The 25017-nt window shown below is 44.7% G+C and overlaps 1 protein-coding gene across 3 annotated transcripts in view; it reads left to right on the top strand.

Annotated features, from left to right (window-relative positions):
• Nucleotides 1–25017, top strand: part of LOC124777360 (fatty acyl-CoA reductase 1-like) — a 246019-nt gene that overhangs the window by 173868 nt on the left and 47134 nt on the right. For all 3 annotated transcript variants that reach the window (XM_047252737.1, XM_047252734.1, XM_047252736.1), the window contains 2 exons: nucleotides 299–482; nucleotides 12745–13017. In XM_047252737.1, the coding sequence (XP_047108693.1) occupies nucleotides 299–482; nucleotides 12745–13017 (457 nt within the window). The remainder of the gene's footprint in view (nucleotides 1–298; nucleotides 483–12744; nucleotides 13018–25017) is intronic.

The following is a 25017-nucleotide window of genomic DNA, read 5'->3' on the forward strand; positions in this document are numbered from 1 at the left end:
CAACTTACGGGTTAACGGCGCGAAATTTCGATTTGTTATTACAAATTTAGGGTTTTCATTTGACTCACCCTCGTGTTATATGCAGCCAGTACATTTGTGAAACTAAAATAGAAAATCCTGGTAACCTGAAAACTAGTGTGAATAATGTATCGAATCCCAGTTCCATATCATTTCGCCCCCTCCGTTACCCCATCCTTGCCTCGGCGACCACACTATTTCCAGTTCGATCAGCTACAGAGCACTTGCCGCTTAGTGATGCACATTTGTGAGCCAGGTTGAAACTTGTGTGTGCCTACAGTGATGGCTACGTACCAGGAGCCGGTGGCGCTGTGGGTGGGGAACATGTACGGACCCAGCGCATTGGCTGCCGGCGCAGCACTGGGGGTTCTGCACTCCAGCCTCGTGGACACGAGCGCGATGGCGGACGGCGTGCCCGCTGACGTGGTCGCCAACGCAACCGTCGCCTGCGCCTGGGACACCTGGTGAGTTCTTCATATGTTGAGGCCGCAATGGCCATGAGCTGCAGAAGGGAATCGATTGCGTGTGTGACTCCTAAGGGACCAAACTGGTGAGGCCATCAGTCAGAATCGATTGCCTTGAAGCACGTGGGCACTACTATTGACATCTACTCCTTGAGTGCAAGGTCGCAAGTTCAGTCTTTAGTAAGTCTCACTCGAAAATACTGTGTTAACAATTTTGATAGGGAAAATATAAACTTTTAATGACTCACCATGTGCATCAGGAATGAAGGTAGAAAAGAGTGTGCCGCAGGTACAGACATCAAACTTATATGGTATATATGTAGTAGACTTCATAAAATGAATATAGTCAACACTCAAGACATGTTCAGAACAAAACATTGTCTAGCACCACGAACATCTAATGAAAAATGGCGTGTCACAGTGATCACAAGGGTTCGCACCATCAAGACTGAAGGCGAACTCCTTGGGAGATACAAATCGCGCAGAACGTTCAGCTACGTATCAGCTCCTAAAGAATGCCTACAGAATCATATTGGTGTAACGGGATGATGAAAACTGTTGGAATGTGACGGCATGTAACCGAACGTGAAACAGTCTGTCGTGGAGCTCACCGTGAAACTGGCTACAGTTTAAGGTGTAGCTGCAGATCGTGCCATAATATGTTTCATATTCACGGAAAAACGAACATACAGAAGCTGAATTTGTCTAGTGGTTTCATATGGTATGGATTGCAATATCACGCAGTGTTCAGGACGGATAATTTGCTCTAAAGGAGTATAATTTTTATGTGCATACCAGCAACAAAGCAAAAGCAAGTTATTTTGACCAGCTATTGTCCAAAAGCAGTGCTCAAACCATAGTTGTACTTTCACGCTCATTTTCCCAATCTTGCTTCCTGTGAGTTAAATATTCCCTACTGCCTTTGTAAGATCAGGCGCACGAGAAACAATTGCAGGAGGCAGAGCACCTCGCAGAACAATAGCTTTAGAGCCATTACCACCCAGATTAACAGTCGGCATAATTGTATACGAATGCGTTAAAGACATTGATGTTGCCTTATCTTGATACAACTCTGTTGGTAGCTCTGGTTTCCAGGGTACCTCTCATATGAATGTCCTCTTCAAATCTCAGTTAAAAACATATTCCCTACTGAACAGTGGAATACGTTTGTTTATCTCATGTACGTTTGTTTTTCTCATGTACAGATGTCAACTTGATGCTTTGAAATTTCATCGTCATAGGTCTTCCAATTCCGTAGCGCTGTTTGAAGTTATGCAACCACCTATTGAAATCACTGTAATCTATGTCGCGCGCAAATTGATGTGCATAACGTAGTAGGTCACTATCATAAAAATCCCGTAAATGGTATCGAGTATCCTTGAAACCTGCAAACACCAGTTTTTGTAGCAAGGGCGCCTATCCTGCCTTGTATATCAGCAGTTTTTCTTATGAATTGCTGCGAACTTATTCATAACTGTTTTCTTACTACAGTCAGTCCCACAAGAGAGTGTACGCTGTTATCTGTATGAAATAAAAGGCACTATTATAAATATATGTTTACACAAAAATACATGTTATTACTAATTGCACAATTACCTAATAGTCAATCCAATCGCTACGCTACGTTTAAAATTAGGGTCTACACTTTCTTGTGGAACTGACTGTATGCTACGACAGATCTTCCATGTACATAATTATATTTAGTACCCGTTCCTTGGACAATTATTGTCTTTTACTACGTTTCACTGGAGACGGTATTTGTGGCCCCCTGTGCAGCAAGGATGATAAATTACATGCGTCGACAACTCTTTCAGTATCACTTTAAATTGCTAAATGTGCATTACCATCATTGTGGTCCTCATGTACGTTGTCTTCACAGTCGAGCGTATACGACACCGCACATTCCTCTGGCACATCTTGCAGAAACGCTAACATTTCATCCGTCACGTCTCCCTTACTCTACAAAATTCCTGGGTTCCTTTCTGACAAAGTATCAACTTCGGTAACTGATGCTGTAGATATAATGCAATGTTTGCCTTGTTTACGGTTGTCATTGCTCTGCTTTCTATCAAGATCACTAGCACTGTGGCTCTGTTGTTGACATAGTCGTCGACTAAGTAGTTGAGCTATGATCGGCAGCCTCATGATGCGATCACCACTGCGTACCCCCCAGTCTCGTCCCCTGTTGCCATTAGCAGCCAATATTGTGGTGATCAAAATGTATGAGACAGGCGAAATACCCTCAGACTTCAAGAAGAATATAATAATTCCAATCCCAAAGAAAGCAGGCGTTGAGAGATGGGAAAATTACCGAACTATCAGTTTAATAAGTCACGGCTGCAAAATACTAACGCGAATTCTTTACAGACGAATGGAAAAACTGGTAGAAGCCGACCTCGGGGAAGATCAGTTTGGATTCCGTAGAAATGTTGGAACACGTGAGGCAATACTGACCCTACGACTTATCTTAGAAGAAAGATTAAGGAAACGCAAACCTATGTTTCTAGCATTTGTAGACTTAGAGAAAGCTTTTGACAATGTTGACTAGAATGCTCTCTTTCAAATTCTAAAGGTGGCAGGGGTAAAATAAAGGGATCGAATGCCTATTTACAATTTGTACAGAAACCAGATGGCAGTTATAAGAGTCGAGGGACATGAAAGGGAAGCAGTGGTTGGGAAGGGAGTGAGACAGGGTTGTAGTCTCTCCCCGATGTTATTCAATCTGTATATTGAGAAAGCAGTAAAGGAAACAAAAGGAACATCTGGAGTAGGTATTAAAGTCCAGGGAGAAGATATAAAAACGTTGAGGTTCGCCGATGACAATGTAATTCTATCAGAGACAGCAAAGGACTTGGAAGAGCAGTTGAACGGAATGGACAGTGTCTTGAAAGGAGGATATAACATCAACTAAAGTAAAACGAGGATAATGGAATGTAGTCGAATTAAGTCGGGTGATGCTGAGGGAATTAGATTGGGAAATGAAACACTTAAAATAGTAAAGGAGTTTTGCTATTTGGGGAGCAAAATAACTGATGATGGTCGAAGTAGAGCGGATATAAAATGTTGACTGGCAATGGCAAGGAAAGCGTTTCTGAAGAAGAGAAATTTGTTAACATCGAGTATAGATTTAAGTGTCAAGAAGTCCTTTCGGAAAGTATTTGGAGTGTGGCCATGTATGCAAGTAAAATATGACGATAAACAGTGTAGAGAAAAAAAGAATAGAAGCTTTTGAAATGTCATGCTATAAAAGAATGCTGAAGATCAAATGGGTAGATCACGTAACTAACGAGGAGTTATTGACCAGAATTGGGGGAAAAGAACTTTACGGTAACACCTGATTAAAAGAAGGGATCGGTTGGTAGGACACATTCTGAAGCATCAAGGGCTCAACAATTAATTTAATATTGGATAGAAGCGTGGGGGCGGCGGGCATAAAAATCTCGGAGACCAAGAGATGAATACAGTAAGCAGATTAAGAGGATCGTAGATTGCATTAGATGTTCGGAGATGATGAGGGATGCACAGGAAAGAGTAGTGGCCTGAAGACTACAACAACAGCACAGAAGGAAGAAACCAACAAAAGGAAACACTCGCCGCATGAGGCGCCAATCTGCATGCGCGCCGCAGGCTAAAACAAAAACGGCACAGTCAGCGCCATGATGGTGGAGGCGAGGCGAGCAGGGCTCGGATTCCGAGAGATGTCTGCCCCCTCCCTCCGCTGAGGTGCTCCGTCACAATTCTTTTTTTGCACTTTAAAAATCAACAATAAAATGAACCCATACGGCAAAAACGAAGAATCAAGCGAACTAAAAGGATCCATTTTGCCTGCTGTGATCACCTTATCGAAGCGGGAGACCAGGAAGAGGCGGTCGTCATTTCAACAGTCACCATCAGTCGTCAACCGTCGGTGTCCGGGGACGCTGCACACAGTCAGAGAACGTTACCGTATGGGGATCGTGGAAACATTCAGCTTCTTCTCACACCAGGCCAACAGAATCAAGACCCCAAATAGTTAGCAAAAAGGTACCACTATTGCGTTCTGTTCGTTAATACAATGAACTCGTCCATCATGCATTGCCGCAAATTTAGGTCTTTCTTTCCGCCGTCGTGATACATGTAATGTATCGCCATTCTCTTTACCCAGTAGACCACATTCATCCAGGTCATCGAGAAATAGACGTCGTTGGGATGAAAGAGGTCCATGGGCACAATCGAGGCAAGGGAGGAGGGGACGCAGGACGCAGTGTCTGGCGGACCAGTTTTTAGCACTCGCTTGCAAGTCCACAGTTCGGTCAGTATTCGTCCGTGTCTACTGTCGCGCAACGGAGGAACATGGGAGCGTTTGTGAGGTGAGTGGAATGGCATAGAGCCAGCGTCGGATCGGAAATTTCTCGTTAGTGACCACATACCACGTCGACCGAGCGAAATTGGACAGGAAGAGCGCATGAATGACTCGCCAAACGCTCGTCCAGTCAGGGATGGGGTATCGTCGTACATCTACGTACGTCTACATCTGGATGATTGCTCTGCTGTTCACAATTAAGTGCCTAGTAGAGGGTTCGTCGAACAATCTTCAAGCTATTTCTCTACCGTTCCAGTCTCAAACACAGCGTGGAAAGAACGACATTTAAAACTTCCTGTGCGAGCTCTCGTATCTGTTATTTTGTTATGACGATCATTCCTCCCTATGTAAGTGGGCGCCAAGAAAATATTTTCCCACCCTGAGGAGAAATATAGACATTGGTATTTCATGAGAAAATCCTGCCGCAACGAAAATCGTCTTTGTTGTAATAACTGCTACCCGAATTCACGTATCATATCCGTGGTGCTTACTCCCCTATATCGCGGTAGCACAAAACGAGCTACCCTTCTTTGAACATTTTCGACGTCCTCCGTCGATGCTATCCATTCCGGATCCCACACCACGCAGCAATACTCAACAGGAAGACGTGCAAGCATAGTATAGCCAGTCTCTTCAGTAGACCTTTTGCACTTTGTAAGTGTTCCGCCAATAAGTAACAATCTTTGGTTTGCTTTACCCACAACATTAACTATGTGGTCGTTGCAGCTTAAGTTATTCGAAATTGTAATCCATAAGTTTTTAGTTGACTTTACAGCCTTTAGATTTGTGTGATTTGTCGTGCAACAGAAATTCAGCACATACATTTTGGTATGTGGAAGACTTAACACTTTTTAGTATTTAGAGTCCATTGCCACTTGTCATAGCGTAGGGATATCTTGTCTAAATAGTTTAGGAATTTGTTTTGATCATCTGATCAGTTTATAAGACCTTAAATGACAGGATTGTTTCGGTTGGCAGGAGAGCCAACACCGTGTTACTAGAAGGAGGCGGAAAGGCACGCGTTTTAGCTCACGCAGGCTGGCGTGAGGTCTGGAACAGGACAAGGAAATTAGAATCTAGAAAAACGGACGTAGCTGGTGGAATACTTAACTAATCCATTAATGGTGAACTTCAGTCTTGACCGTACATGATTCAATATCAATAGTAACTGATAATGGCGCCTTGCTAGGTCGTAGCAAATGACGTAGCTGAAAGCTATGCTAAACTATCGTCTCGGCAAATGAGAGCGTATGTAGTCAGTGAACCATCGCTAGCAAAGTCGGTTGTACAACTGGGGCGAATGCTAGGAAGTCTCTCTAGACCTGCCGTGTGGCGGCGCTCGGTCTGCAATCACTGATAGTGGCGACACGTGGGTCCGACGTATACTAACGGACCGCGGCCGATTTAAAGGCTACCACCTAGCAAGTGTGGTGTCTGGCGGTGACACCACAAGGATCATCTGCGAACTATCTAAGAGTACTTCACAGATTGTCTCCTAATTCGTTTATGTAGATGAGGAACAATTGAGGGATTAAGAACTATCTAAGAATCCTTCTCAGATTGTCTTCTAAATCGTTTATGTAGATGAGGAACAATTGAGGGTTTAAGAACTATCTAAGAGTCCTTCTCAGATTTTCTCCGAAATCGTTTATGTAGACGAGGAACAATTGACGGCGCATACCACTTCCTTGGGGAAAGTTATATATCCCTCATGCTTTACTCGATGACTTCCCGTCAATTACTACAAACTGTCACCTTTCCTCTATAACTGAGTACACCGCAGTCGTCGTCAGGGAACGGAGCTGAAGAACACACGAAGAAGCTCCATTATCTGCAGAATCGTGCTCTCAGTCTGGCTCCGCATCTACCAAGAGGCTTCCTATCCGGACCACTCCACCATATCGTGAAAGTCCCACACCTGCATGACCGATCCGATTCGGAACGACTGCCCGTACATTTTATTCGAAAATAATGCAGGGACCAAAGGAAAGGACATTGAGCTGAAAGATTCAGCGCAGCGTCGCAACAAGATGTGCATAGCCCCTCGCTGCATAGGCAGCCTCTATAGACGGAAACCGAGGAGCTAGAAGAACGAGAAGACCGCATCATCGCGTGCGCGGGAGGCAGAACATCGTGCTGCGAACTCCACCTTCTTCGGAGGGCCAAGACACTCTGTGAAGTTCTAGCGACAGCGGTAGATAAGACCAGACACGTCCCGGACTCCGAAGGATCAAGAACCGCTTCAACTGTCCACGACGGGAAACGCCTGGCGTGACCGCCGCCGCTCCTGCTGCCCGCAGAGTTGTCCTGCCGTCTTCGCCATAAGCAACACCCGCGGCTGCGCCACCAACAGCCCTTCACAACAAACAGCTCGCTTAGTTTATTCGGCTGCATGAGAGCTCCTCACCTCGTAGCACAATGCCAGTTCCTCCTCCCTGCTCCTCGACATACACTAGTGGCCATCAAAATTGCTAAACCAAGAAGAAATGCAGATGATAAACGGGTATTCATTTGACAAATATACTAGAACTGACATGTGATTCCATGTTCACGCAATTTCGGTGCATAGATCCTGACAAATCAGTACCCAGAGCAACCACCTCTCGCCTTTATAACGGCCTTGATACGCCTGGGCATTGAGAAACTGAGCTTGGATGGCGTGTACAGGTACAGCTGTCCATGCACCTTCAACACCATACCACAGTTCATCAAGAGTAGTGACTGGCGTATTGTGACGAGGCAGTTGCTCGGCCACCATTGACCACACGTTTTCAATTGGTGAGAGATCTCGAGAATCTGCTGGCCAGGGCAGCACTCGAACATTTTCTGTATCCAGAAAGGCCTGTACAGGACCTGCAACATGCGGCCGTGCATTATCCTGCTGAGATAGAGGGTTTCGCAGGGATCGAATGAGGGGTAGAACCACTCGTCGTAACACATCTGAAATGTAAGGTCCACTGCTGAAAGTGTCGTCAATGCGAGCAAGAGGTGACCGAGACGGGTAACCAATGGCACCCCATAACATCACACTGGGTGAACGCCAGTATGGAGATGACGAATACACGCTTCCAATGTGCGTTCACCGCGATATCGCCAAGCACGGATGCAACCATCGTGATTAAACAGAACCTGGATTCATCCGAAAAAATGTTTTGCCATTCGTGCATCCAGGTTCGTCATAGTGTACACCATCACAGGCGCTCCTGTCTGAGATGCAGCGTCAAGGGTAACCGCAGCCATGGTCTCCGAGCTGATACCCCATGCTGCTGCAAACGTCGTCCAACTGTTCGTGCACATGGTTGTTGTTTTGCAAACGTCCCCATCTGTTGACTCAGGGATCGAGACGTGGCTGCACGACCCGTTACAGTCATGTGGATAAGATGCCTGTCATCTCGACTCCTAGCGATACGAGGCCGTTGGGATCCAGCACAGCGTTCCATATTACCCTCCTGAACCCACCGATTCCTTATTCTGCTAACAGTCATTGGATCGCGACCAACGCGAGCAGCGATGTCGCGATAGGCCACTATCCGACCTCTATCAAAGTCGGAAACGTTATGGCACGCATTTCTCCTCCTTACATGAGGCATCACAACAACGATTCACCGGGCAACGCCGGTCAACTGCTGTTTGTGTATGAGAAATCGGTTGGAAACTTTCCTGTCAGCACGTTGTAGGTGTCGCCACCGGCACCAACCTTGTGTGAATGCTCTGAAAAGCTAATCATTTGCAAATCGCAGCATCTACTTCCTGTCGGTTAAATTTCGCATCTGTAGCACGTCATCTTCACGGTGTAGCATTTTTAATGGCTAGTAGTGTATTTTCTAGGACAAACGGTTTGCAGTTACCAAGATGTGAAGATAACCCATTGAATACAAGGTCCCAAAAGGACTGTGATGTTTACGGCATTCGACGCTCCACGTATTTATCACACAATGAGAACAGCATGAGGCTGCCGAGTGTCCTTGAATTGTTTAGTCGACGAGTAACTCACAACGGAGCCACGGGGCTACTGTTGTCGATATGAGGCAGAGCAATGGCAACGAAAAACAAAGTGAAATCTACAACATCGGTTGCTGTTGTTGACATTTCATTAGAAATGAGCACAAGGAATTTCACCGAGTTAGAAAGAAGTGGCAGATGAAATATTAACGTTTCTGCTAGATTAACCAGAGGGATGTGTGGTGTCGTATGCGCTCGACTGTGCGGGCAGTGTACATGAGGAGTAAAATGATAGCGATAGGTGCTTAATAAGTGAAAGTGATATTGAAATAAGAATCGAACCGTTACGTTCATCATTCTTCTCGGACATGGAGCCACAAATGCCGTTTCCAGTGAAATCAAGTGCATGACAATCGTTGTTCAAGGAGCACTAAACATAATTACATGTATAGAAGATCATCCGCAGCACAGCAAAAAAAAAAAAAAAAAAAAAAAAAAAAGCGATATGACCCTGTACAGTAGTACATAAGAAAAACTACGAGTAATCAAGGGAGGACAAGGCGCACTTGTTACAAAAACTGTGTTGCCGTCTTTCAAGGCCGCACGATATAATTTACATCTACATCTACATCCATACTCCGCAAGCCACCCGGCGGTGTGTGGCGGAGGGTACTTTGAGTACCGCTATCGGTTCTCCCTTCTATTCCAGTCTCGTATTGTTCGTGGAAAGAAAGATTGTCCGTATGCCTCCATGTGGGCTCTAATCTCACTGATTTTATCCTCATGGTCTCTTCGCGAGAGATACGTAGGAGGGAGCAATATACTGCTTCACTCCTCGGTGAAGGTACGTTCTCGAAACTTCAACAAAAGCCCTTACCGAGCTACTGAGCGTCTCTCCTTCAAAGTCTTCCACTGCAGTTTATCTATCATCTCTGTAACGCTTTCGCGATTACTGAATGATCCTGTAACGAAACGCGCTGCTCTCCATTGGATCTTCTCTGTCTCTTCTAACAGCCCTATCTGCTACGGATCCCACACTGCTGAGCAATATTCAAGCAATGGGCGAACAAGTGTACTGTAACCTACTTCCTTTGTTTTCGGACTGCATTTCCTTAGGATTTTTCCAGTGACTCTCAGTCTGGCACCTGCTTTACCGACGATCAACTTTATATGATCATTCCATTTTAAATCACTCCTAATGCCTACTCCCAGATAATTTATGGAATTAACTGCTCCCAGTTGTTGACCTGTTATATTGTAGCTAAATGATAAAGGATCTTTCTTTCTGTGTATTCGCAGCACATTACACTTGTCTATATTGAGATTCAATTGCCATTCCCTGCACCATGCGTCAATTCCTTGCATATCCTCCAGCATTTCAGTACAATTTTACAATTTTCCATTGTTACATCCTCTCCATATACCACATCATCACCTGCAAAGAGCCTCACTGAACTTCCGATGTTGTCCACAAGGTCATTTATGTATATTGTGAATAGCAACGGTCCTACGACACTCCCCTGCGGCACACCTGAAATCACTCTTACTTCGGAAGACTTCTCTCCATTGAGAATGAGACGCTGCGTTCTGTCATCTAGGAACTCTTCAATCCAATCACACAATTGGTCTGATATTCCATATGCTCTTACTTTGTTCATTAAACGACTGTGTGGGACTGTTTCGGACGCATTGCGGAAGTCAAGAAACACGGCATCTATCTGTGAACCCCTGTCTATGGAACTCTGAGTCTCGTGGACGAATAACACGAGCTGGGTTTCACACGATCTTCTTTTTCGAAACCCATGCTGATTTCTACAGCGTAGATTTCTAGTCTCCAGAAAAGTCATTATACTCGAACATAATACGTGTTCCAAAATTCTACAACCGATCGACGTTAGATGTGCGTGCTACCGAGCCACTACGTTACGCACGTCATAGATTACAGTGATTTCAAGTGAAGCAATGGACGGTTGCTTAACTTCAAAATGTGCTACAGAATTGAATGACGTAAGAAAACGAAATTTCAAACAAAGCGTCACCTTGGCGATGCATAGCAAACTGCGGAACCGGCCCGAAAAGTTGTAGATGAGATAAACAACAGTATCCTATCGTTCATTAAGGAATTTGTTTTCAACTCCGACAATTGGAGATTTGAAGAGGACGTGTCTGTGAGAGGTACCGTGGAAATTAGACGTACCAAGAGATTTCTATCAATATCTGCTAACCTTAATGCCTCAACGCATTCATATACAATTATGCCGACTTTAATCTGGTGGTAGATTGTCTTGAAAGTCATTTATTGTGGTGCGAGAAGTTGGAGAGTCTCTCCCCAATGATTGTTTCTCGTGTGCGTTATCTTGCAAGGGAAGTGGGGAATATTTAACTCACACCAAGCAAGACTTGAAAATGGGCGTAGACGAACTTCAATAAGTGTATGAGCACTGTTTTGGACAATAGCTGGTCAAAGAAACTTGCTTTTGCTTCATTCTTGGTTTGCATACTCCTTTAGAGCAAACTACCCCTACTGAACGGTGTGTAACAGTGCAGTGCATAACACCTGGAACCACTGGACAAATTCAACCTCTGATACTTTGTGTTTTTCGTGCCTATAAAACATATTGTCGCACATTCTGCAGCTACACCTTAAAGGATAGCCAGTTCCACGATAAGTTCCACGCCAGACTCTTTCACTTTCGGTTTCATGCCACCACATTCCCTCAGTTTTCATCACCCGTTACACAGGTATCATTCCATATGCATTCTTTGAGGGCTGATATCTAGCTGAATGTTTGCAGCTCCCAAGGAGTTCGCCTTCTGTCATGATGATGCTAATCTTCGTGATCATCGAAGCGCGCCATTGTTCGTTAGCTGTTCATGGCGCAAGTTGCTGGTTTGTTTCGAACATTTATTGAATGTCGACGATGTCCATTTTGTGAAGCATTATACAAACATCCCATAGCATCGCGGACATTCATTGCACGTCACCCTCCTGATGCACGTAGTGAGTTATTAGCAGCTAATATCATTCCTGTTACAACTGTTAACACAAAAATTTCAAATTAGCCTTACTAAATATTGAACTTGCTACCTCTTACTCAAGGGGCTCCTTTTAGAAGCTTGCTTTATTTAGTTATTGTAACAGTTCTGTTGTAAAAGTGTGTTTCATCACGCTTCGTCACAGGATACAAGAAATACCTCTGCCATCCCAAGTTTCCTGGACCCGCTGGAACCAACTTGCATCATTAAGAGAGAAAAGTTTCTCCTCTTTCACCATGCTTCATTTCATATCTCCATGGACAAATGGCGAGAGTCAGCTGCTTGCTGGCTATGGTACGGATACCTTTGAGCCACCAAACAGGAATGTGAGAGTTCAGCCTTGGCGGGGTAGTACCATCTGTGCTATTCCCCCAGCCTCATGGTTCTTCCCGAATGAGCGACGTGGCGCCCTGGAAGACTCACGTTACGATGTCTGTGGCGTAGCAGTTCGCGGTTATTGGTGAGAACTCTCCACGATCGTATCAGATCAATTCGTTCTGGATTCCGACAGTAGCTTCCTTTCAGAGTAAGTGAGAAGCAATAACAATCATAGTAAGCCATATTTTTCAGGGTGCATTCTATATTCTCTTCCGAGCAAATTTGCCGACTTTTCTTCGCACTTATTTACCCGTTAGATAATTTCTTCGCATAAGAGGTTATCTTTTCTTGTTGGTGATTTGCTTCCCGAATACTACGAATTGTTTTTGTGTAATTCTTTTAACAGTGGAATTTTATTGTAATTTATCTTTAATGTACCCATGTACATAGATTGTTATAGTGACTGAGTTCATTACCGTGTGCACCATCAGTGGCACATTCGTTAGGAGATGAAGAGAACAAATGTGGCAAATCTGTTTAAAATGTTACCCACACATTACTAGTAATCAAAAATAGCGAACGGTCCACTTTCATTTTTTGTCGATGTTGTCTCATTTATTGCAGGTCCAGACACAGAATGCAAAATCTTACACAACTGCCAGCAGCTCAGCCGCTCGTCTACAATTGTGTATCAACTGCTCGCCATCCAGTGACCTGGGGTACCATACTCGGCTACATATTTTACGCCAAACATTTTCCCAGCATAAAAAGCATCTGGTACGGCTACGGATTTATGTTCAAGCAGAAGTCGCTGTACCTTATTGCAACCGTGTTCTTCCACTTAATTCCAGCCATTATTGCAGACACGTTTCTGTGTCTCAAGGGGACGAAACCAATGTAAGTACTTCATCCCGTTATGTACTCACACTTTTTATTCCGCATGACACAAGGCTGTAACGTATTACTATATTTACGACGTTTCTCATGGAGCCATATACGTTATCTCGCATTTCTCGCTGCTTCTCTCACACAAATAATGATAAAATTTCCGAAATTCAGGGTCGCCACCAGCCCAAGCGCTTCCTATCCATTTAGAAGAAAACGGAGCTGGAAAATTATTAGTTTAATTACTTTAAGAATTTAATTACCACTATTCAAATTTCCTTAAGTAGCCAGATAAATAGCACTCCATATCGTGCATGAAGTAACTTGATTAATTCAGTATTGGAAATCGAAGTAAGTGGGTAAGATCAACACCACAGAATTTATCTTTCACGTCGATTGTTTATTGTAACTAAGTGTTTGGTTGCACATACCAGCTACACCTAACTGGTGGCTGACTAGAAATATTTTAGTAAGAATTACGTGAGAATGGAACAGAGCACAATTTAACTACAGCAAGAAGAAACGCAGAGAACGGGGGTGGGAGACAATGATACTATCATCTCCTTTTGCATTCGTACCAGTGAGATTCGCATTACGATTCTATGCATGCACTATTCTGGACAGAGGTTTAACCAATGGACGAGGTTGTGCGATAATTATTCAACATACTAACTGCGCCTGCTGCCTACAAACTGCCGAACTACAGCACGTGGTGCATTCTGACTCAAACTGTTGTGCCGCTTTGTAGAAAGTGCACGAAAGAACAGATATTCTTGTAGAAATTAGGGCTCATTAAACAAGCAGACTGTTAAATAAGGTCTATTGTAGTGCCGTGGTGGACCAGAAGGGTCATTTATTACCAAACACGTGGCACAAAATCGACACACAAAGACAAACGCAACTTCCACTAATGAAAGATTAAAAATCATACTCGCATCACACGCTTCAGTTAAGCTGAAGTTCTTCAGTATTTCAACTCTTAAACATAACGAAGTCCTAACTCAACCTGCTTCCTATCACTTGAAACCCCCTTTAAGAGCTACGATCCGTATTCACCAAGCGTTCACCGAAGAGTCGCCCCTTTCTCTTTCGAGATTACCTAGTTCCCCGTGCAGCGGAAGCTACCAGAGAGGTAGCCCTCCGTTACCAACCTCACACACAAAAACAGTCTTTGACTAAGATGGGTAAACCTCTCTGTTCAGGTATTCGAAACTTAAGTTGGTCATCCTGTGCTCTCCTTCGAACGAGAAGCAACATCGTCTGCTCCCAGCAGACGATGACCAACTCAGTGTTTCCCACAAAACAAAACCGAAACTCCACATTAAAACACACATATATTGTTCAATACGCCTTATTTGAGTGCTCAGTCTTTCTGGAAGAGTTTATGAATTGAGCTAAAATCAGGTAGTAAAGCGAATAAGTTGTACCTAATTCGACAAGCGTCTTATGAAAAGACTTCACAGAGACGTTTCATAGCTACATTGCTGAATTTACTGTTTAAATTTTCTGAAGACATATGTGGCTAATAAAGGTATCCAGTTTAAATGATAAATATTTCTGGTAAAACAGTGACGTAAATGTGTCTTCTTAGGACGATGTAACTTCTCTAACCATAATTCTGTGTGCTTAACAGTAACGATGTAGCAAAAGTATTTGAGAACACAATTGATAACTTTATTATACAACAGAAATATTATCATTTATTTTGCTTCATTTTTAGTTTGAATTCACTGAGCACCAATGGAGCACAATATTATACCCGCAGCCACAAAATAAATACTAAATATTACACTTATCTGCACTGCAGAAGACGTTTGGACAACACAAATCTCGTCCGCATATGGTATATAATCTCAAAACGAATCACTTATGCGAACAGCAACACTTTGTGTCGATGAACATTATTCGCCGAATTTTTCCATGCATTACTTAATTTGAAGAGTTTCGACGGGCTGCTAATAAATTTCATTTCAGATATAGTCTAACCATTAGTCGTATTCCAGCTTGCAAGATCCTTTCACTTATTCGATATCCTGAAGTGTTTCAGTCTAGCTGCCAAGTCCGTAGAAGGTGGTATAAGAGGCGTACAGTAGGTCTGGCTGACTATTTACCTGAGATTTTCTGAGATTAAGAAATACGTCCTTGAATTACTGAGTCGTCGCGTAGGACTTCTTCCTACCTGTTTTGCGGTGATTAAAGAATTGGGACAACGAATGTAAAGGGACAAAGTACCATTATCCAAGATGGCGGCGATGATGTCATCCAAGATGGCGGTGATGACGTCATTCAAGATGTCGAATTTGGCGGGAAGTTTGAATTTTGGCGAGAAAAAAGGTCAACTGGGCTACCTCCCCTAACCTAACCCCCACCACAAGAAGAATGGCGCGGACTTCAAATTCCAACACGATAATGCATAGCACCCGTACTTATCACCACAAGGAAAATCACGGGAAGATAGGACACTTGGCCCACCTCCCCTAACCTAACCCCCACCACAAGAAAAATAGTGCGAAGTTCAAATTCATGTACAGTAATGGAGGGAAAAAGGGACTTGTCTTTGCTATTTAACCAATTACAAGCATACGCGATCGCCACTGGGTCTGGACTCCAACTGGCTTAGTTCATGTCGGTGCCACCAGAGGGCGCTCTCCGGACATCAGGTGATGACGTAAGTACCGTCATTCAAGATGGCTGCAACCGATGTTGTGGTGTCACCGCCAGACACCACACTTGCTAGGTGGTAGCCTTTAAATCGGCCGCGGTCCTTTAGTATACGTCGGGCACGCGTGTCGCCACTATCAGTGATTGCAGACCGAGCGCCGCCATATTGCAGGTCTAGTCTGGAGAGACTCCCTAGCACTCGCCCCAGTTGTACAGCCGACTTTGCTAGCGATGGTTCACTGACTACATACGCTCTCATTTGCAGAGACGACAGTTTAGCATAGCCTTGAGCTACGTCATTTGCAACGACCTAGCGAGGCGCCATATTCAGTTACTATGTCTTCTGAACAGATAATATTGTGACCCATGTGCCGTCAAGAGCGACGTTCATCATTAATGGATTAAAGTTAAGTGTCAAACTAATTATGTCCGCTTTCTGAATTGTAATTCCTTGTCATGTTCCAGAATTCACGTCAGTATAGTTCTTCCCTCCTCAAGCCAGTCTGCGTGAGCTAAAACGCGTGCATTTCGGCGTCCTCTAGTAACACGGTGTTGGCTCCACAACACAATAGATGTAACCATCACGAGCTCCAGAGCCCAACTGGCTTAGTTCATATTGTGACCACCAGAGGACGCTGCGGTGAGGTCGGTTGATTAAACAAGATCGTCCGCTCTCTCGCACCACACCACAGGCCCGCGGACCACCGACCACTTACAACAAACGCCCTCGGCCGTCACCTCCATACACAAGCTGTACATAGTCTTCTGTAAATATGCTAACTAAACCAACACCCACATCACGTATCTAACCTACCAATTACGTAAGTACTTAATTCCATTTCAATTTTAATCATATTCAATAGGTCAATTTAAAATTTCAATATTCAATTATCAAATGAGAAGTTCGACATTTTCCCACTATCAGTGCAGTGTTCACTCATGACACAGCACCCTCCCCCACCCTCAGAGTGCTGCACTCCTATTGGCTGCTGCATTAGTCACGTGATTCGACTTCATTGAACCTAGGACTCGGAATCAATTTTCACCAATGCCACACCCACCTGGATTTGGAATCAAGTAGTTAAAGTCTCCACCACGATCTTCAACCCAGCGCCACACCGCCTTACTCACCCATGATGGCGGCTACCGTGCTATAACGGGTACTAATGTGCACAGTGCATGACGTCATCAAAGATGGTGGAGCGAAATGGTGGGAAAGCAGATCTTAACACATGTCTTTATTTTGCAGGTGCTGTCTCCGCCGACAGATTTACTGTCCAACTGACATGTACATATTACCGCCATCGGATCGTACTGTCACCCCTCCTATGACCTAGTCCCAGATGGTGGTCTGTAGGGGCGAGAATTATGCTAAAATTACTCAGGCTGCGCTAGGGTGCTGGGGAGAGTCCACTCAACTTTTTTTCGAACATTTTATACAGAGATCGAATTTATTTATCACACTGACGCAAAACACTCGCCATGTTATGCTTGGGGTCACAATACAGTCTGCAGACACACAAACAACTCTTAATTTACGCAAATATTTTAAGTACAGACATTGATACTCCTCCTAAATAATTCAGCACACTTATGTCTAGACACTATCATATCGTGAACTATCCATACAGCTCATATCCCACAGACCTGCTCGCAAAACAATTCAATCAATGAGCACATGCACCCTCCGTCAACCCCTCTCCAGCAGAGCGTACAGACAGTCCCTGCGTCGTGGTGCAGCCGTCAGCTGTCAAACAGCGCACAGCCCCCGCCCGGCTCCCACAAGCATGAGGCGGCGAGATCTCACTCATACTGCATGTCTGAGAAAATCCTATGCAAATACTTGTTCACCTAGACACACATGCTGACGTAATTGGGCTGGAGCGCAACCGCGAGCTGCAGCCGAACGCAGGTGAAATTTGTTGAAGTGCCATTGATGACCAGTGGGGATTATTTACAGAGCGTACCACCAAGCATAGCCACGCGCGTGGAGCATTCCATGCTGCCCTAACTCTAACAGCGGTCCAGCGAAGACGCTGAAGAATTCCATTCCACAATAGCACAACCTGCTTCCCCCTTAGCGTTTCTAACGGACCACACGTCACGTTTGACTGATGCTACACCGCGCGTAGGTATATACCATCGCAAACGCATCGAGTAACGTTATCAAGCTTACACTTAAGTCACATTTCTATCTAAAATAATAACTCTAATAAATTCCAAAGCCGTCCATAAATACTTAACGGGCGCTTTTGTACTAGTTTTCGTCTTCTCTCGCATTTAAGGCACGGAAATTCATGCCCTAACAGAACCTCGTTACGAAAGTAACGCACAATAACGTCCAACGCAGTCTTTCTCGCGGACCAAACCACATCACGTTATACCAATCCTGCTCTCAACATACGCAAATGTCCGCACGGCTATGTAGAGGCTACCATATCGCAGTACAAAACATGTTACTGAATCCGACATTATCATTTGCTCTAACCCAATTTACTCGCCGAATTACTGGAAGAACCATCCACCTCTACTTTCTCGAACTTACAGCGGTTATTTTACACAGATCACTAAATTCAATTGACAGTTAAAACCACAAAGTTATCTCCACATTATCAAATACATACCAGACTCACAAGAATATTGGAAGCCAGGAACATATTTACAATAGGAACTACAATTAAATATTACGATTGTTGCTACACTCTGACGCCAATCAATGTGCAGGTAACCTCTCCTCTTGACGACTGTGCTTCAGTATCTATAGCGAATATAATTTTCCACTTAAAAATTCTCACTCATACCCTCATCGTTATCGGTCTGCTCAAACTATATGTCCCTCATCATGGGACACACAGTCATCCACTCTAGTCATGCCATAACATAAACCGTGCTATCTTTAAAATACAATATATACACATTTCACGCAGTGAAAGCCCCAGTTACTTTGCAATACAATGTATACACATTTTAGACAAACAGTGATCTTTACATCTGTACAGCACCCGAAATTGGACCGTGAAACCGATCTAATCCCAGCAATATATCACCGAGTACCTTGTCGATCTAGTAAACATACAGTTCACATCCCCCATCAAACAAAATCACCCCTTTTACATCAGCGAACCGAAGTCACCCACAGAATTGTTCTATACACTCGCCATCATTTTCCCCTCGACACAAAGGCGTTACTGTCTCTGCTTCCTTGTCTGCTCGCTTTTCTACGCACATCTCCAGGCTCGGAGATTACAAGAACACACGTAATTTCGCCATAGTATTATAGAATTTTCGCTATACTTCTCGATATCAACTACACAGCAGTAGCCTCCCCACAGCTAAGGCAACTTAATTCCTGATATATAGACTCGAAATCAATTCTCTACAAACACGAAACCTTAGTTTCGTCGGGCGTCCTCTAGACCACTGAGTAACTAGAACCAAACACATGAAAAATCATATTTCCACCCACGAATACCGAACTCACGTAATTTACAAGCCAACTAAGGTCCTTTCCATGTCTAGAGAACAGGCAAACGTATCTTCCACACACCACACTCCATCTTCTCTCAACTAAATAAAGACGCGAAATGTGCACAGTCAACCGAATAATTTACATCGGCGGGAATAACACTCCATCCCAATCATACCATCTTCTCAATGTTCCACTTGATCACGAAAGCCACCCAACTCATACTAGTATTAGTTCGCTGTCAGGTCTTCTAGACAAGGGCAAAGTTACCTCATATACGTTCCTACAATCCAACAGACCTCTACTTTCGCATGGATGCTGCTATTAACAGGAAACGTGGATCATTACCACCACGGACTTTTCATACGAGGAATGATTCCGGAAACAGCTCAAATATATGTTAATTATTATAGTTACAATTAAATGTTACAATATCGCTACCAACTGAACAGCATTCGAGAATGAGCGAATTATCGGAAATACTCCCAGTTGTCGTCAGTGGCTCTGGAAACAGCTGTACCTTCCTTACAACTGGACATACTCCCCCATTGCTATCACAGTACTCCAAGTCAAATCCTTACCTTCCCTACAACAGGGCATAGTCTACACCTTTCCACAAACACACATGCTTTTACCCTAAGATGGGGGGAATGTTCTGTTGCTCCCATACTTAGAGAGATGAATCATAATTTAAGTACTATGATCGAGGTCTTAGAAATATGTAGAGTACTGTCTGGTATACTTTGATGAGTTATGTGTTCGAGAATTAGCTGTGAATGGGTGTACTGTGCAGTCATCTTTCCATGTTCGCAATGATACTTGCAAAATAGAGAACTGATGGTTTAGCTATGATACAGAGATTGAGGAAGCATGCTGTCACATGATTGGCCGGTGTCGAAGTTTGTGTAAAATTGTTCGCGCTATCAAGTTTCATGTTTAGTACTAGAGTATATGGATGGTGTCTTTTCCATCCCAACCCTGCATTGGTTAGCAGATAAAGAATGACTGCTATGGCTTGTTTGAGTTGGGGAAAATGTTTCCGTGGATGCACGGGAACTTCCGAGGGTTGCTAGCAGCGAAACAGTGATCGCGTACATTAATGCAATATGAGGAATGAGTCGAAAGGGGATGCATAGTCGTCAGGTATTTCCGTCAGTGTGAGAGACGAGAATAAATGTATAGGTCGTCTTCGCTTTCGGATATCCGTTTGGAGACCTACGCCAACGCCGTAAAAGTCTTCTACTTTCGTTATGTTGTAAGTGGGTTTTTATTTAATATAAGTTGTTGTGTAGCGTGTTATGGTAGTTGCAGTAATAAAGTGCGCGATGTCTAGCTTTCTGTGACTGGCCATGTATCAGCGCGCCTTAATGTTAGTTTAGAACATGAGACAGGCATGAAACTCGTGGCAGAGAAACGAGATGTTTGGCGTTGTACAAAAGCGTGTTGTCACAACTAAACAGGACCAGAGGGAGCGTGTCATACGATAATTCGCCTAGCGCAGGGATTCCCAACAAAATTTTCTCGAGGACCCCCTCATTGAGCATGATTGTTACCTTGTCATATCACACTTTGTGTCAAGAAGGAAGACACGAACGCATCTGTAAGTTCAAAAAATTTGGCAAGACCCTACCACGAGGAAGCCATCTTACTTCCATATGAATAAGAAATTGCTCATGCTCACTGTCGATCTCTTTACACAACAAAGAAAGTAATCTGGATTGCAGGTGTCGAGTTTTAATGTAGTTGATGATTTGAACTACTCCATTAAGTATCTTTTGGAAAGGTTCAGACAATCTTTTGGCTATTAAGGCTTCACGCAACAGTGAGTCCATTTCACCTCAGGTCCAGTGAACTTAAAACCGATTTCCAAGTAATCAGAGGTATATTTTCTAGTTTTTCCATTAAGCTTAACACTGATCTTGGAAGGGTTAGGTTCAAGGGACGCCGACGATTTAGGTTCAATGGGCACTGACAACTTCGGTTCGAGAGTCACTGACCTACTTACTTGAACATCAAATGCATCATCTTCCTCTTTGAGGTGTCACCGCCAGACACCACACTTGCTAGGTGGTAGCCTTTAAATCGGCCGCGGTCCATTAGTATACGCTGGACCCTCGTGTCGCCACTGTCAGTGATAGCAGACCGAGCGCCACCACACGGCAGGTCTAGAGAGACGTACTAGCACTCGCCCCAGTTGTACAGCCGACTTTGCTAGGGACGCCACACTGACAAATACGCTCTCATTTGCCGAGACGATAGTTAGCATAGCCTTCAGCTAAGTCAATTGCTACGACCTAGCAAGGCGCCGTATTCAATTGATATTGAGATTCTATTAATGTATCATCAAGAGCGATGTTCTACAAATGTGGATTAAAGTTAAGTATTCCAGAAGCTACGTACTTTTCTTTATAGCATTCATTATGTATCCTGTTTCAGACCTCAGCCAGCCTGCGTGAGTTTAAGCGCGTGCCTTTCGGCTTCCTCTCATTGTGTCTAGGCTGTCTTGTCTAGGCACAACACTCTTCATCTGCAGGAATTTCTCGTTTCAACGAACCACTATTTAACCAGCGGTCCATTTTTAACAACGCGAACTGTAGCTTCCGTGAAAAACAACGCTTTACAAACACTACTGTTTTAATAGAGCATATTGAATTTGTAAACAACTCCTTCTGTGAAAGCACTGGCAAAAGCAATGGCCGATTGTCGTCTGAAATGCGAGTTTCTATGTAAAGCGACTGTCAGTTGTCAGCTGCAAAGAGGCAGCGCAAGCTGTCTAACCGCATGCAGCAGAACTATTTGCCTCTATCTAATTCTAGTTTTGTGCTAGAGTCTCCTAGTGTCAGTTGGCCCCAGGAAGACGCTAGACGCAAAAGTTAGCGTTCGCTAAAGCTCTGTTCATGCAGGAGGCGGCCAAAACAAAAAATCTGTTCTCATACAAAATATATTTAATATATTTTTTTATTCTAATAGCATCTTGCGGACACCTCTCGCATAGCTCGCGGACCCCTGGGGGACCGCGGACCACCTGTTGGAAACCACTGGCCTATAGTATGGGTGATCAAACTTTAAAGTGGGCTCTTTGGTGTCTGTATATTTAATAGAATCGTGTCATAGACACAGCAGGAGTAGCAGTAGCAGTAGCAGTTTGAGGTGAGAGCCGGTGAGGAAGCGGCTATACCGCTAGGAATGCTTGGATGGCTGCACGCTACGCTAATGTGGAAAGTCGTATTGTGAAATCTTTTTCCCTGCGCTGGAAGCCGACCGCAGCTATGTGTCATTGTGCCCGCATCGGTGCCTTGGTGACTTCTAATTCGTATGAGCTTTTATAGTTCTTAATTTTTATCTGTTGGGCTGACTGATTTGAAAGGACGTGGATCTGTACTACCTGTATCTAGCTTGGGGACGTTCTAAATTGCGTGCATTTCCACCGAATGGTCAAAACACGGTCCTGTTGCAGTAATTCAGGTCGTTCTGTTTCTACAGAGGTTGCTGTAGGTGGTGGATATGTCTTTCTCCGACATCTGCTCTGTTCAGACTTAAATTGGACCTATCACATGGGCGAAGCTGTAGAAAGCGGATCAGTTGCACGACGTGTAGGGGGCGACTACAACCACGCTGGAATTTTACTGTACAAACTACGTTCGGGAAAGGTGACTCGTTTCGAAATATGAGGGTGCGACAAATATGATTGAGTAGTGGTTGTAATCCGATTGGAGAGAGGTGATTCCAAATGATTGACATCAATTCGAACATATAGCATGACACTAGAACTCTGAGAAGCTAGTGTACATTTTTCTTCCTACAACCTCAGTCAGCACATCATCTACTACTACTGTTTGTGTTCCTTCTCAATCAGTCATCGCCTATAACTCGGTGGATATATCGAGGAATCTCTGATATGATGTCGAGACAGAGTGCGTTACAAATACTAAAGAATTATCTGGTTGAGGGGTTGTGAGGGAGTCGCAGATACAGCGTACATACCACGTTCCTTAGCCGAATCACTTTCAAAGCTCAGTCATATTATCCCTAGGCTGCATAGTTGGTTGAAAATACGTATTCTTACGATCACTGTCACGGTACTTGTCCGGAAAGAAACAACTCATTCAGAGGTAATGTTATACCTCGATTCGAAAATAGGGTATAGATTTTAACATGGATACGTGTGTGCACCTGTAGAAACAAGACTGATTGTGACAGTAACATGCGCTAGTTGCTGGGTTCCGTTTTTTCTTTAACATCTCGCCGATTACGTGTCTCTTTCTAGGACACATAGTGGTAGGACTCGAAAGAAGCACTTAAGAGAGATGCATGCCAATCGCTATGGTAGGCAAACAGTTATTGACCAAGTAATATACACTCCTGGAAATTGAAATAAGAACACCGTGAATTCATTGTCCCAGGAAGGGGAAACTTTATTGACACATTCCTGGGGTCAGATACATCACATGATCACACTGACAGAACCACAGGTACATAGACACAGGCAACAGAGCATGCACAATGTCGGCACTAGTACAGTGTATATCCACCTTTCGCAGCAATGCAGGCTGCTATTCTCCCATGGAGACGATCGTAGAGATGCTGGATGTAGTCCTGTGGAATGGCTTGCCATGCCATTTCCACCTGGCGCCTCAGTTGGAGCAGCGTTCGTGCTGGACGTGCAGACCGCGTGAGACGACGCTTCATCCAGTCCCAAACATGCTCAATGGGGGACAGATCCGGAGATCTTGCTGGCCAGGGTAGTTGACTTACACCTTCTAGAGCACGTTGGGTGGCACGGGATACATGCGGACGTGCATTGTCCTGTTGGAACAGCAAGTTCCCTTGCCGGTCTAGGAATGGTAGAACGATGGGTTCGATGACGGTTTGGATGTACCGTGCACTATTCAGTGTCCCCTCGACGATCACCAGTGGTGTACGGCCAGTGTAGGAGATCGCTCCCCACACCATGATGCCGGGTGTTGGCCCTGTGTGCCTCGGTCGTATGCAGTCCTGATTGTGGCGCCCACCTGCACGGCGCCAAACACGCATACGACCATCATTGGCACCAAGGCAGAAGCGACTCTCATCGCTGAAGACGACACGTCTCCATTCGTCCCTCCATTCACGCCTGTCGCGACACCACTGGAGGCGGGCTGCACGATGTTGGGGCTTGAGCGGAAGACGGCCTAACGGTGTGCGGGACCGTAGCCCAGCTTCATGGAGACGGTTTCGAATGGTCCTCGCCGATACCCCAGGAGCAACAGTGTCCCTAATTTGCTGGGAAGTGGCGGTGCGGTCCCCTACGGCACTGCGTAGGATCCTACGGTCTTGGCGTGCATCCGTGCGTCGCTGCGGTCCGGTCCCAGGTCGACGGGCACGTGCACCTTCCGCCGACCACTGGCGACAACATCAATGTACTGTGGAGACCTCACGCCCCACGTGTTGAGCAATTCGGCGGTTCGTCCACCCGGCCTCCCGCATGCCCACTATACGCCCTCGCTCAAAGTCCGTCAACTGCACATACGGTTCACGTCCACGCTGTCGCGGCATGCTACCAGTGTTAAAGACTGCGATGGAGCTCCGTATGCCACGGCAAACTGGCTGACACTGACGGCGGCGGTACATAAATGCTGCGCAGCTAGCGCCATTCGACGGCCAACACCGCGGTTCCTGGTGTGTCCGCTGTGCCGTGCGTGTGATCATTGCTTGTACAGCCCTCTCGCAGTGTCCGGAGCAAGTATGGTGGGTCTGACACACCGGTGTCAATGTGTTCTTTTTTCCATTTCCAGGAGTGTACTTAGTGGGAGCGTGATATGTTCGCATTTGAGCATCAGTGTTATAAAGTATGTGTGTTTGTGGAGAGGAAATGACTATGCCCTGTTGTAGGAAAGGTAAGGACT

The sequence above is a fragment of the Schistocerca piceifrons genome, chromosome 2, assembly GCF_021461385.2.
Source record: "Schistocerca piceifrons isolate TAMUIC-IGC-003096 chromosome 2, iqSchPice1.1, whole genome shotgun sequence".
NCBI lineage: Eukaryota > Metazoa > Arthropoda > Insecta > Orthoptera > Acrididae > Schistocerca > Schistocerca piceifrons.